Below are 14,592 nucleotides of genomic sequence, written 5' to 3'. Positions count from 1 at the left end.
GTCTCCTCCTGTCTCCACATTATCATCTTAGAAGTGTGCTAGTCATACTGGATTAAGGGCTCAGTTGCTCCCATGTGGGCTCATTTCAAGCAAATAAAACTGCATGGGCGCTCTTTCCAAATAAGTTTGCATCCTGAGGCAGACAGAGTGTAAGGGCTGAGATTTCAGGGAGGCTTTTTACGGACACAGTTAAACCCAGGATAATTAGTGTGTGTAAGGTTTTTTCCTGGTTAAAGCTGGAACTTTCAAGTATAGCAAACAAGAGTTCTCTGTGATTTACAGGTCACGGAAGTCCCTGCCTTTCCTCTACCTCTCCTGGAAAGTATAGCAGAGTTTCAGGACCTATAAAATTGGGCAGACTCTAGATGAGGGTTTTTCATATCCTCCCTGTCTGATGATCTGGAGTGTGGGCTCCAGAGTCAGGCGGGTCTGGTCTGTCCTGTGAATTCTGTGTTTACCATTCACTGTGTCACTGTGGGCAGAGATACATTTCCTCCTTGACATTTCAGTAAGGCATAGAGCAGCATAATAATACTTTTCATATCACAGTTATAATAATTAAAAAGATAAGCTGTGTACCGTACAGTGCTCAACAAACTGTAAACACTCGGTATTGGTTTTAGTAATAATATTAGCTTTTAGCTTAAAACTGGTTACACTCCAAGGTGTAAGTACCTGATGCACCGTCTACACTGTGTTTATATGATTCTACTCATGTTTTATCTAGGGAATAATTGAGTGTACTTTGAATATCAATTGCATTTCATTTTTGAAATCTATGACTTCAGATAGAGGCTTCTGTTTACCTTTCTCTGGTGGCTATATGATACAAGAGTGCTAATATGATAAAGAGTAAGTCTGGATTTAGAGTTACTGTAATATTTAATGTAGTTAATGTATGTGATGCCAAGCATTACATATAATATCAGTGGTAGCAGTCGTCCACATAAGGTTGAATAGAATGGCTAATTCATATTAAGAGGTGTTTTGTACATTGGCAAAAGTAAAAGGAGGAAGGTATTTTAAATTGGTAAATCTTTTGCATTGAAAGTCACACATGGCGTGTGTGTGTGTGTGTATTTATATGGTACCTTATCTTGATATACACCCCATTCCTAATTTTGGTGTATTTCATCCTATAACTGCATTCTCAGGGGATCTGATACCTATGAGGGCATCTGAATTCACGTGCCCACACACATATTTAAAAATAAATATTAATGCAGAATTTCTTTAAATAAGAAATACTTTAAGAAATTTTCTGCTAATTAATATTACCTTCTGTGGGAAAAAATGGTCCCTAGAGGCTGAGCAGTATTCCGGAACAGTACCTGAATTCAGGTTCTAGTAGTTACCTTTTGCTGGCTAAGTGAGCGTGTTGAAAGGGAATTTCAATATTGGCTTTTTTTTAATCGTTAATCTGAATACAACTTTTAAAACTGTCTATCCTGTACTGTCAGCCAGAGAGGTGTCCAGAAATGCCCATCACAGTGACCGAAGGATAGGTTGCCACCGACCATCTCGTTCCATTGAGCAGCCACAGCACTGACAGTGGTCTGTAGTTGCGGGGTTTTGTCAGGTGGTCACCTCTAAGCCCCAGCTCCAGGGAATCAATCCACAAGGATTTCCTTTGTATCTGTCAGTATCTGAGCATTAAGCTCATGGCCCGTGGCTTAAGTTACAGAAGAAAATATCCAGTAAACTTAAATTCCTCATAATTCCTTTAATCATATTAATGGTATACCGATGTCATGATTAGGCTTTAGACAAATGTCCTGGTTTTGAATATGAATGCAAATTAACTTCAGGAACGAGGAACTTGGCTATATGCTGTATGTTTGTGGCTAAAAAAAATAGCTTTAATAATATAAGTTTAAACTGTTTAAATAATATAAGCTTTGATTTTAAAAATGAGGAAAGAACAATTAAAATATAGGATGTGTTCCGCCTATTCAGTGGACGTGTCTTGACTAGTTCTGCTAGTCAGCGTTATCAACGGCTCCTGTAAGGTCTGCCCCAGCGTGCTCTCCTACAGCAGCAGTGCCTGGGCTTGTGCGAACCAGACCTCATTCGTGCTTCTGTTCCGCAGGCTGAGCTAGAACAAGAGAGGCACCAGCATGAACAGACACTTGCTGCCATGAAGGAAGAAGAGAAGCTGAGGGTGGACAGGATGGCCCATGACCTAGAGATAAAGTGGACTGAAAATCTCAGGTACCCGGGGCTCTTCAGAGGAGCGGGAAGTGTCCCTGTTGTAGGCTCCTCATTACAGATGGACTAGGGTGTTTTAGGTTAATTTTTCTCATGATTAAATGCAGGGAAAATACAGGACTTTTTTTGTTTGTTTGAATTCAAATTTACTCTTTAAATTTAATTTTCTTGAAAAATATATATGATATATATATATACAGAGAACTATCCTGAAATTAGAAGACTCATTTATTCTCATGCCTTTTCTGCCAATGGTAGATTGATAGGTGGTCTTGTGGTTAGGTTACCGGTTTCCTGAGAGATAGCCTGGTGACACAGACTCGCAGAGATGAGAGTGAAATGAGCTTTTAGAGACCACCGTGAACCACTCAGAGAATGTTGATCGAGGGCAGTGACTCTCTTTACAAAGCAAATGTCTGTGTTTGTTACAGACAAGAGTGCTCTAAACTTCGCCAGGAGCTAAGGCTTCAACACGAAGAGGACAAGAAGTCTGCGATGTCTCAGCTGCTGCAGCTGAAAGAGCGAGAGAAGACTGCTGCCAGGGATTCTTGGCAGAAGAAGGTGGAAGACCTTCTAAACCAGGTAGATTACAGTCTGCACCCGCGGACGTTCGTCTCCTTGGCACTCTCCTGTCGGCTAAACAAACCTACTGCGTGTCAGTTCATTGTGTTTTGTTTTCCATAGGGCAAACTTAAACATTTTAAATGTGTAAAACCACACAGACATAGTCATATGAAACATTGTACTAAGAAATGTATTGCGTGTGTGACCCTAAGTTCTGAGAAAATTTCATAATTTTTTAGTTTTTGTTTGAGCTGAACACATCAACTTTACTTGGGAAGGTCAGCTAGTTTTTGAAACTGTAAAATCATTTTGTTTCTAACCCTAAGATGCCATCTGGGCAACAGAACATGTTTATTAGCAGTGTCCTGATTCCCTGAAAACATTTACCCAAGTGAGCAGTTGTTTCTGTCTCTGTTGAGGGTTTATGACTGAAGTCCTGGAAGAGAATGGCATAAACAAAGGTAGTATTTCTAGAGCTATCTTATTTCCAAAACACGAATAACTTTAATTAAAATAGCTTGTCCATTTCACTTACTTACACAACCTGGGACTTTATGAGCTTTTTATACTGGTAAATCAGTAACTGAAAGGCCTGACTATGTGCACCACCAAGTAAGGGAGATCCTAGTAAAACAGTAACTAAAAGACCTGACTGTGTGCATCACCAAGCAAGGGCAGACGGCAAACTGTAAGTAATTAAATAGACTTTGTGTATATAACCAAGCAAGGGCAGAACTTGGGCATGAAACAACTCCTAATTTAGTGCTGAAAATCTATTGATAATCTTTTAATTTCTGTTTATGATGGTGAAGAGTTTCAAAATAGAATTCAAAATAGGCTTTCTATAAGGTGATCGTTATATATACAGAAACATGCATTGCCCTCTTAGAAGTGCTTGAGGCCTGCCCATCTGTGTCTGGTTTCTATAATTTGTAATGAAGCTCTGAAAAGGTAGAGGGAGAGGGAGGGGAAGAGGGAAGGAGAGGGTGTGTGTGTGTTTGTGTGTGTGTGTGTGTGTGTGTGTGTGTGTGTGTGTGCACGCACACACGCACTCGCGCGCTTGTGAGTTCAAATCATTTGGAACCTTTGAAATAAGAACAAGCAAACAACTCTCAGTAGAGGCTGGCATCATATTTACACAGCTCCCTGGTAACTGTATACTTCCTTTACATTCTTATTTAGGGACCAGAAAGGGCAGATTTTCCTGAGTGATCTACCCCTCTCCTTCTGTCATGCTCTGCCTCTAGACAGATGTATTCGGCTCAGTTACATAATAAAATGGAAACCATCCCTAAAGTCTTTCTGATATTTTTTAGCCAGCAAGTACTAAACACGGGGATTTTAGGGACTGAGTTTATATCAAAGAAACCTCACCACTTGCCCCATCATTTTTCTTTAAATATATCTTTATTATTTTCTATCACAAGCTGTTCCTTTGTGCACATACACCACGTGCATTGTGCATGTGTGGAGGTCAGAGGACAGCTTTCAGGACTCAGTTATCTCCTCCCACCGTGTGGAGTCCAGGGATTGAACTCTTGTCATCAGACTTGGTGGCAGACACCTTTGCCTGTTGAACCATCTTGCTGGCCCTGTTTTCATTATTCTTGTAATCTCATGTATTCAGTTCTCAGAGGTCATCCTTGTTCCTTTTTTCCTTTCTGTCCTCCTTCCTCCCTCCTTTCTTTTTTTCCTTACTTTCTTCTTTGTGTTTCTACAGTACTTATTCCTAAGAGGTTAGTTTCATATTTTGTTTTCCCCTCTTTGTATCCCATGATTATATTTTAACTGATTTTTGTTGTTGTTGTTGTTGTTGATGATGATGATGATTGATAGTGGTGATGGTGATGGTGGTGGTGATGGTGGTGATGGTTATGACGATGATAGTGGTGATGGTAATGATGGTGGTGTTGGTGGTAGTGATGGTGATGATGATGATTGATAGTGGTGATGGTGGTGGTTGTGATGGTGGTGGTGATGATGGTGGTGGTGGTGATGGTGGTGATGATGATGATTGATAGTGGTGATGATGCTGGTGGTGTAGGATCTCCTTATGTTGCCTAAGCTGATCTGGAACTTTGGGCTCAAGTTCCCTTTCTCTCTCTGACCCCCAAGTGACCAGGCCTACAGTTGTGTACTGGCAGGCCAAGCTTAAAGAGTTACAGAATAGCCCAGCGCAGGCTGTACTTTCTCAAAAGCAAAACAACTAGGCTTCCATTCTGCAATAATATCTGGAAAGTTGTAAAGAAAACTCTTAACTATATTTTCTGTTCTTAGTCCTGTAGTATCATCATGTATTCTTTCAATCTCTCAAGGCAGATTTTATCGTGGTTCCAAACTGAAGATTCATTTATTTATTTTCATTTAGGACATTAGCTGAGAAATTAAGGAAACTGAACTGACCACTCAGACATATCTATGGAATATTGGAGTGATCTAAAGTCTCTCAGATAATGTGGATGGAATGCCTAGAACTGGAATCCATTGTTATCTGTAATTAGCCAGAGTCAGAAAGTCAAATAGCACATATTCTCACAAATGCAGAAAATATTTTAGGGTGTGTGTGTGTGTGTGTGTGTGTGTAATGAAACTGGCAAGGAGATCTTGAGAAGAAGAGGTCTAAAGCGAGAAGGGAGTAGGAAAAATAGAGGGAGCTAGAATACGTATAGAGTGAAAGCAGAAGGGGCTCAATTTAGGGACGAAGCAGAGAGAGGAAAAGGGGAAGGCAGAAGAGGCAAGGTGTATACTATTCAAGGCATAGTGTACTTCTAAGTAATTCTCCAGCTAGTCCACACCTTCTGGAGTTCTGCTTCCTCCTGGTTTTCTGTGAATAACTTCAGCCTATGGGCAGATTAAGCTGTTGATTAAATGAGGACCTTTAAAAACTCGGTTGTCTCTAAAAATGCCCTATAGACACACCCAGAAATATCCTTTTTTTCTCCTAGGTATCTCTCAGTCCAGTCAGCTGTCATGGCTAATCATTACCCAGGGGCTCTCTCCTTAAAATGCTACAAGTAATAGGATTTCAGAATTTACATGCCACCATGTTTGCCAATTACTGATAGTAAAATATTGCCCTGCTTTAACAAGGTTTAGAAGATTTAGAAGGATGACGACTGGCTATATAGCTCAGTAGGTAGAGGTGTTTGATACCAAACTTGAGGATCTAAGTTTGATCCTGTTACTCATCTGGTGGTAGAAGTGGGTAACAGAATCCTGCAAGTTGTCCCCTGACTCCTGCCAGAGCTCTGAGGACCCAGGCCCCCTCTTCTCACAAAATAAATAAATTGTATGTTAAGAAGAAGTTGTTGAAGCCAGACGGTGGTGGCACACGCCTTTAATCCCAGCACTCAGGAGGCAGAGGCAGGTGGATCTCTGTGAGTTCGAGGCCAGCCTGGTCTAGTTCCAGCTAGTTCCAGGACAGGAACCAAAAGCTACGGAGAAATCCTGTCTCGAAAATCAAAAAAAAAAAAAAGAAGTTGTTGAAAAACAAGGAGCAGGAATCATTTCCTAAGAGCATTGTTTTTTATATACAATGATCTAAATTTCTAATTCAATGCAATATTTTAAGGAGATTGTTTTCACTTTTCCTCAGTCATCTGAAAGTCTGACTTATGCTCCTTCTTCGGGAGGAGAAATCATGAAGCGTGGTGCTTACACCTGCAGCCCAGCACTCCAGATGCTGAGGTAAAATAGTACTCTGAGTTGAAGACTGTCCTGAGCCACCATGTTCAAAACAAAAGAATGAAATTTTTTTGAAACACATTACATATTTAGTAAGCTTTTAACACTGAAGCCTCTGAGTCCACTCAGTGAACTGGTGATGGCTCACCCCCCCCTTGAAAATTACTAAGCAACTTTAAGACCTTTGAAAATGATGAGTCTGTAGGGCATCAGTTTTGTTGGTATAGATTATAGAATTATGATATGGATTATATTTCACATAGAAGCTCTTAGTTTGTACAGTGTCCTTAGGCGGGCACTTGCAGTTTGGCTTATATCCAGTAACAGATGACCACAGACCACATCCTTAATAAACAGTGGCGCTTGGTTTCTAATCACTGCGAAGGCTAGGAAGTCCAAAGTTCAAGGTTTCTGCACCTTTAGCCTGGCCAGGGCCCACTCACTGGCTTTCTCTCACACAGTGGAAGGGCCAAAGGCTCTGCTTCCTAATACTATGCCACGGGAGGTTAGGGTTTCACCATCACTGCTCCCCAGTATTCATGCCATCCTCACATGCAGAATATACTCATTACTTCCCAACATCCTCCCAAAATTCCATCTTATCCCAGCGTCAACCCTAAGGCGAATTGCGCTCCTGCCGCAAAGCTGTGGAGCTGATTAGTCAGCTTCTCGCACGCTAACAAAATATCTCTCACAATGATAAAGTGTGAAGTTTTTTTGACTCGCAGCTTTAGAGATTTCAGCCCATAGCTGCGGAGACTGATAAGGCTTCTGGTATGGTGCCAAGCTGTCAATGGTTGAAAGCCTGTCATAGAGGAATCTTCAGGGCCAGAAGACAAGAAATGAGAAAAGGGTTGGAGTCCCACCCTCTCCCCTTCAAAGGCTTGTCTCCAGCGAAACAAGGCTCTTTACTAAACTACTTCTCTCAGAAACTTCACCACCTCCAGGAGCATCACCTTAAGAGCCAAGTCTTTATCGCATGGATTTTCAGGAGACATTTACCATCTATACTATAGCACTAAGTGGGTTTTAAGCATCCCACATACAAATATGGGAAAGGAAGAAAATGGGCATTCCATTTCCCAAAGTGAGGAATAAGACAGGAAGGAATGATTCCAAGCTGCAAGGCAGATGCACACAGTGATATCTAAAGACTTGAGAGCTGCCTCTCTACTCCTCTGCCCTCTGGTGCTACTGTAGCTGAAGTCCCAGTCTCCAGAGATAGAAGGTTAGCAGTCCTGGCCCTAAAGCTTTGGAACCCCACTACCAGATTTAGGAGTCTTGGCTTGCTAGCAGTGAGGCACAGGTTTCTCCTTGAGAAACCAAACACAGATGGTTCACTTTCAGGGTCTTCCTTCCTTCCTTCCTTCCTTCCTTCCTTCCTTCCTTCCTTCCTTCCCTCCCTCCCTCCTTCCTTCTTTCTTTCCTTCCTTTCTTTTTTTCCTTCCTTCTTTCCTTCCTTCCTTCCCCTCCACTTTTTCCTCCTCATCCTTCTCCAGTTTCTTTGCTCAAATTCTATTCTTTATTCTCCTCATGGACACACCCAGAAGTGTGCTTTTGTTCTCTCCGTCAGCAAAGGTTGTGGCCTCTTTGTGTGAAGGATTTCCTTTCCTCCGGTTTCCAGCACTGTAGTCATCTTTTCCACCTGAGACGTTCTCCAGATGGCTTTACTGTCCTTATTTCTACCAACCTTTTATTTTCCCAGCATTCCTTTAGTGTTTCCTAAGATGACTGGCACTTTTCTGAACCTGTCTACTTTCTTTCTGCGCCCCACCACTAGGCCCACACTAATACAGGCTTCTCAGTACCTTATCCTAAACCACTTCCACATTTCTAGGTTAGAACAGCACCCTCACTTCTTGGTGCCAATAGTCCTGGGTTAGCCTGGGCTATACTGAAGAAATGCTGTAGATTTTAGCTTTTGAATGTAAACATTTCTCACAGCTCAGAAAGCCGGGACATTCAACTTCAAGGAACTAGCTTCCTGGTTTGTAGACAGCCACCATCTGCCTGTGCTCCAGTGGAAGGCACAGGAAGCTAAGTGCACTATCCACTAATGAAAATGTTGTCCCTATGACCTAATCCCTGACCAAGGTTCTGCTTTGTAACACTATCCCATTGAATGTTGGGATGTCAGCAGAGGAGTGTGTGGGTTGGGGACACAAACATAAAGTCCATAGTTTTTGAAGATCCCCAGCTTGTCTTGAGATGTATATAGCTCTGTATGTCAGTGATCTTCAATGTCAAATCCAACCGTTCACCCTTCACCTCTAGGAAACTGTGTTCTGGAATATCTTAGCCTTCCTGGCATAGTCAGCCTTGTGAAAACATGTTGTTTTATGTGTATGACTATTTTGCTGTGCATGTAGGTGTGTATACCATGTGTGTGCTTCTGCCATCAGAGTCCCTAAGAGGGTGGGCATCAGATTCCCTGGAATTGGAGGTACAAATAATTGAAAACTATTATGTGAGTTTGGGGACCTGAACCTGGGTCCTCTGTAAAAGTAGCAAGTGTGCTTACCCTATGAGCCAGATCTCTAGCCTCATAGTCAACCTTTTGACATTAGAAAACATTGGAGTTCATGAAGCTAATGTTAGAACAGAGAATTTAAAAGAAATAAAAACCATCTCTTGCCGAGGGTGGTGGCGCACACCTTTAATCCCAGCACTCAGGAGGAAGAGGCAGGCGGATCTCTGGGAGTTCGAGGCCAGCCTGGTCTACAAGAGCTAGTTCTGGGACAGGCACCAAAGCTACAGAGAAACCCTGTCTCGAAAAAAAAAAAAAACCAAAAAAAAAAAAGATCATCTCTTGTTTCCCTATCTCAACACTTATCTCAAGGCAGTTGTAATACAAAACAACCAGGCTGTTTTGTGGTTTTCCTCTATTCCTTGGAGGACGTATGCCCTGCAGCCGTGTGTGTGTGTGTGTGTGTGTGTGTGTGTGTGTGCAGCACTTGAATAGCTAGGAAAGCATTAGAGCAGCAGTAGCCCTGTGCCCTCTGTGCCTTCCTTCCGGCAGCCATCGCCGTTTACACTGGCCTCGGTTCTCACCCCCTCACCTTAAGAATCCAGTAGAGGTAAGTAGACCGACCCCCAGAACTATCGGATCATTTTAGGGACTGTGTGCAGATCATTTACACCGTGTCTTGTATTTCTTAAATCAAATTTCTTCTCAGAACTGTTTTTTGTGAGCATGTTCTAGTTACTGTTCAATGTTTCACCCACCTTTTTTAATCTCTCTTTCTCTCACTTGGTTGGTTTCTGAACATTCATTCCCCTTTCTTCTGTGATCTTTTTTTTCATAGCGGCACTCTCTGGGTGAAGCTTTGCATAAATCTATCAACAATGTAAGTGAGCGGCACTTACAGTTTGTGCACAAGGCATGTGCTACCTTTAATTTTGCATAATAACACTGCTTTGAAGCTTTAACTTATACGAAAATACATTATGGCATACAATAAGATTTTTTTGCATATGGGTACTAATAATGTCTAACTTTCAACCATTCATTCGTGTGTTGTTGTGCATACATCTACCATATTGTCTTACTAAGTGTTTTATGATGAAGCTAAGCTAGATTTTCGTCTTATGCATAAAATTTATTAATGTTAACCTTGAAAGGTATGGTGATATTCTTGAAAAATATTAGCTAATTGATTATCATTAACTGCAAATAAATGCAAATTTTTTGAGTTAAAAGTTTATTTTTGGAAAATATATCAATAGACTCTACTCAATAAGAGCAAGCATTTGAAATTTCATAATAGCTAAATGTGTTTTATATTTTAATGTCCTAGTTTTCAACACATGAGAAGCAAAATAATGTAAATCCCCTCCCTAAGACTTAGAAAAAGTATTGTCTTTTACTTTTGTGTAGACACACATGTACAAAAATTAAGCTTCAAAATATTATTCCATGTTTTCACTCAGAAATAATTTGTACATGAAGGAAAACAATAAGATTTATTTTCATATCAAATGCATTACTACCTTATCCTTCATGATAAGATTACAGAGTTGAGTGTCTCTGAATCAGTTCCTTGGTTCCTCGATATCTCAGGCAGAGGTCCACACGCTTCTCTTTGAAAATGGCTATTGGTGGATTTTTTCTTTCCTCAGGTTGTAGAGAATGAAAATATTGCAGTTGGTGCTGTTTCTGCTGCTGTTCTGTGAGACGCCCAACCCTGGAGTGTCAGACAGGGCCGCAGCTGTCCTCCAGTGCACTTAGAAACAGAATGTAGCCTGTCCGTGCCTCCCCAGGCAGATCAAAGTTCGAGTTTAGATGTGTCCTGTGAAACGCTAATAGTCTCAATTTCTGCCGGGCGGTGGTGGCGCACGCTTTAATCCCAGCACTCGGGAGGCAGAGGCAGGCGGATCTCTGTGAGTTCGAGACCAGCCTGGTCTACAAGAGCTAGTTCCAGGACAGGCTCCAAAACCACAGAGAAACCCTGACTCGAAAAACCAAAAAAAAAATAATAATAATAATAGTCTCAATTTCTACTACCTGAGAAAGGAAAGTTTTACTTGCTTTTCATAGTCAACTTTTTTTCAACATAAAAAGCAGTTGGAAAATAACTGTGATCAGCAGAATTTTCTTCATATGTTTTAAAATAAGTAACAGATAATTATCTCAATTTTGATAAAGCTACATTAAGATATTGTTAACAATAAAATCTCATAACATGGAATAAGAATTTTGACTTGATCATTTCAGTTTGGGCTCTACTAATATCAATCCAGATTTTTTGACATATTTATTGATTGGGATAGAAATAATAAACCAGATGTGATTATTTTCTAAATGAATCACATTGTACTTTAGAATATTTGTGAAGACATAAGTATTCCTCTTAGTGGTTAAAAAGGTACTAATTAAGTAAAAATCCACTCACTGACTTAAATTATCAGACATTATTTTAAGCGTATATCGGTAACTCAATGGGAACAGCTTTATACATTCTCTAAGTAAAAAAATAGCATGAGATGTTATTAACACAAATAATCCTCATTATGTTTAACCCTCTATGTGACATGGTTGTCAATGGTCACCTTTCACCCTCATCACCCATAACCAAGATGAGCTGTTAGCATACAACACTGGGCAGGCTGGCATTGTCACCCACCATCTGCTGGCCTGGCTTCCCAAGTTCCTTTCTTAGCAAGAATCAGCCTCTCTATAGGTCATCCTTAAAAAAAAATGAGTGATTGTTAAAACGTCCTATAGATGTTTTCTAGTTTGTTTTAGCTTAAGACTGAGGCAGTAACTAGGAGTGTATTTTACAGTATATGCAGGAAAATAAGAAGTGTCGCTGTGGCTCTTAGTTGCTAGGTTTAGTTTAGGATTTTCCAAGGAAACCCTTTCTTGGAATTGCCAAGTGAAAGTTTTTCAGAGTTACCATAATTTCATGACCTGAAATATATATTCTTTTTTAAAATATGTTTTAACTGAAATATTTATTACTTTCCCTTCTCCCTGCATCCTTTAATAATAGCAAATTAGTAGTCGTTAAGAAATAATTAACTGATTAACTGTCTCAGTACCTTCCATCACTGTTCGTGGAAATGTATCTAAGTCATTGACATACTAAAAATTATTCTGACTGTTCTCTACCAGGCCTAAGTTAGCAGGTTTCAGCGTTGCTAGTATTTGAAAGTATGGTACTGTATACCTTACAATTAAGCTGATATGACTTTCAACAAGTTATGTATTGATGGTAAAAGAGGGGCCTGTGTTCTTCAAGATGGCGGCATGACTTAATCCCAGCAGAATCTGACAGTTCTGCTAACTGACATTGAAGAAAGGGGGAAGAGCAAGGCATATGACTGCTTGGGGTGGGGCATTTAAAACACTAGCAAGGTCTTCAGCATGCCTGTAATTTTAGCACATTACATTAGTAGAAGCAGAAAGATCAGGAGTTCCAGGCCATCACCCAAGATATAGGAGACCCTGTTATAATAATAACAGTTTTGACAATAAAAAAGAGTGGGGAGAAAAACATCTGTGTATGTCAGTCCTGAATCTGTAAATACAAGACCAGCCTAGGTAATATGAGACCCTGGCTCATAAACTACAGACAGCTAATGAGTCATAGCTGAATACCATCTATACCTTATGAATGTCATTTTGGAGGGAAGAAAAATAAAAACATAAACTCATCATTCTCTCTAAAGGGAAAGTCATTAACATTCTCAAATGAAGCCCGGTGCTCTCATTATGAGGAGGCCACCCACAGCTGGCCCTGGGAATGCGACGTTGTCAACACCTGCAGTTGGCACCCCTTCAACACTCCGTATCCAAAGTGGTGTTCTCTTTTCCTCCAACACACTTGGGATGTATGTCCCCATCAGCAGCTTCAAACAGTAAATACTAAACTCTTGGGTTTTTTTAAAGTATGTCCTGTGTCCACCTAGAAATTGTGATATATAAAATATAAATCAGTATTTTACCAGATAAGTTATCTATATTTGATGAACACTGTCCACTGATACACGACAGCCTTTTCTATGAAACCAAATAGGTCACTGTACTGAGACAGACCTAGATCAGGCTCTTTACCATAGAGCGACATCTCCAGCCAGAGATTTATTTGATGCGCTCTAGAGTGTGTACCGTATGCTGTGCACACTTAGACTCCAGTAGTTAGGAGCAAACCTGTTGGTCAACCTGGACCCAATTCTGCTGTGCTGAGCCAGAGTCTCAGAGCAGCAGGAGAGATTACTGTGAGACAGAGCTAAGCTTGAGCGTCATTCTCATCTCTCAGCATGCTTTGTCTTGGGGCAGGTTGCTTGTGTACATTGTATGTTCCTTAATTCCTGTAAAAAGATTGAAGAAGAGAAAAAAACTAATATTGCATTAAAAAAAAAGAAAACCAAAAAATGTAGGTTAATATTGTACCCGCGTTGGGATCCTGTCATACCAGGCACCCTCAATTCGAATTGTTTGCTTTTAGAGTTAACGATACAATCTGCCCATAGTTGAATACTAATAAGGTACTAAATGCCTAGATTAGCTCAAGTATTTATGTTGACCAGCTTCAACACACACATGGCAAAGGCCCAGGGCCTGTGTGAAAGGCTCCACCTAGAGGTGAGATGACGTCTCCCATATTTAAAACAAAAAGGACATGTATTTTTATGTTTTCTTTTTGACATCTCTACAAAATTCTGTCTTTAATGCCATATTTTCTAAAAGAGAGCGAAACCTTTATTTTCAGAAAGTACTGCTAAAGAGTGGAGGTCAGAGGAGGGTACCTACTTATGGTGCAGTGAAACTTCTTAAATGGTTGCTAGATAGAAAGTGCGTGTTACTTCCTTACAGTACACCTCCATAGAGTACACCTGCATAGAGTACACCTGCATAGAGTACACCTGCATAGAGAACACCTGCATAGACTACACCTGCATAGACTACACCTGCATAGACTACACCTGCATAGACTACACCTGCATAGAGTACGCCTGCATAGAGTACACCTGCATAGAGTACGCCTGCATAGAGTACGCCTGCATAGAGTACACCTGCATAGAGTACGCCTGCATAGAGTACACCTGCATAGAGTACGCCTGCATAGAGTACACCTGCATAGACTACACCTGCATAGACTACGCCTGCATAGACTACGCCTGCATAGACTACACCTGCATAGACTACACCTGCATAGACTACACCTGCATAGAGTACGCCTGCATAGAGTACGCCTGCATAGACTACACCTGCATAGACTACACCTGCATAGACTACACCTGCATAGACTACACCTGCATAGACTACACCTGCATAGACTACCCCTGCATAGACTACGCCTGCATAGACTACACCTGCATAGACTACACCTGCATAGACTACGCCTGCATAGAGTACGCCTGCATAGACTACGCCTGCATAGACTACGCCTGCATAGAGTACGCCTGCATAGACTACGCCTGCATAGACTACGCCTGCATAGAGTACGCCTGCATAGAGTACGCCTGCATAGAGTACACCTGCATAGAGTACACCTGCATAGACTACACCTGCATAGACTACCCCTGCATAGACTACGCCTGCATAGACTACACCTGCATAGACTACACCTGCATAGACTACGCCTGCATAGAGTACGCCTGCATAGACTACGCCTGCATAGACTACACCTG

At 41.0% G+C, this 14,592-nt stretch overlaps 1 protein-coding gene across 8 annotated transcripts in view; it reads left to right on the top strand.

The window, feature by feature from the left end:
• Fam184a (family with sequence similarity 184 member A) overlaps positions 1-14,592 on the top strand; it is a 138,804-nt gene that overhangs the window by 84,936 nt on the left and 39,276 nt on the right. For 4 of the 8 annotated variants that reach the window (XR_012907479.1, XM_075945935.1, XM_075945899.1 and 1 more), the window contains exons 8-10: positions 2,090-2,211; positions 2,640-2,790; positions 9,762-9,803. Coding sequence is in view for 7 of the 8 variants with exons in the window: in XM_075945935.1 (XP_075802050.1) it covers positions 2,090-2,211; positions 2,640-2,790; positions 9,762-9,803 (315 nt within the window). In the remaining variant the exon portion in view is untranslated. The remainder of the gene's footprint in view (positions 1-2,089; positions 2,212-2,639; positions 2,791-9,761; positions 9,804-14,592) is intronic. The other 4 variants (XM_075945945.1, XM_075945908.1, XM_075945955.1 and 1 more) reach the window with 1 other exon arrangement.

Source organism: Microtus pennsylvanicus, chromosome 1 (genome assembly GCF_037038515.1).
Source record: "Microtus pennsylvanicus isolate mMicPen1 chromosome 1, mMicPen1.hap1, whole genome shotgun sequence".
NCBI classification, from domain to species: Eukaryota; Metazoa; Chordata; class Mammalia; order Rodentia; family Cricetidae; genus Microtus; species Microtus pennsylvanicus.
This window is presented reverse-complemented; position numbering and strand designations above follow the sequence as displayed.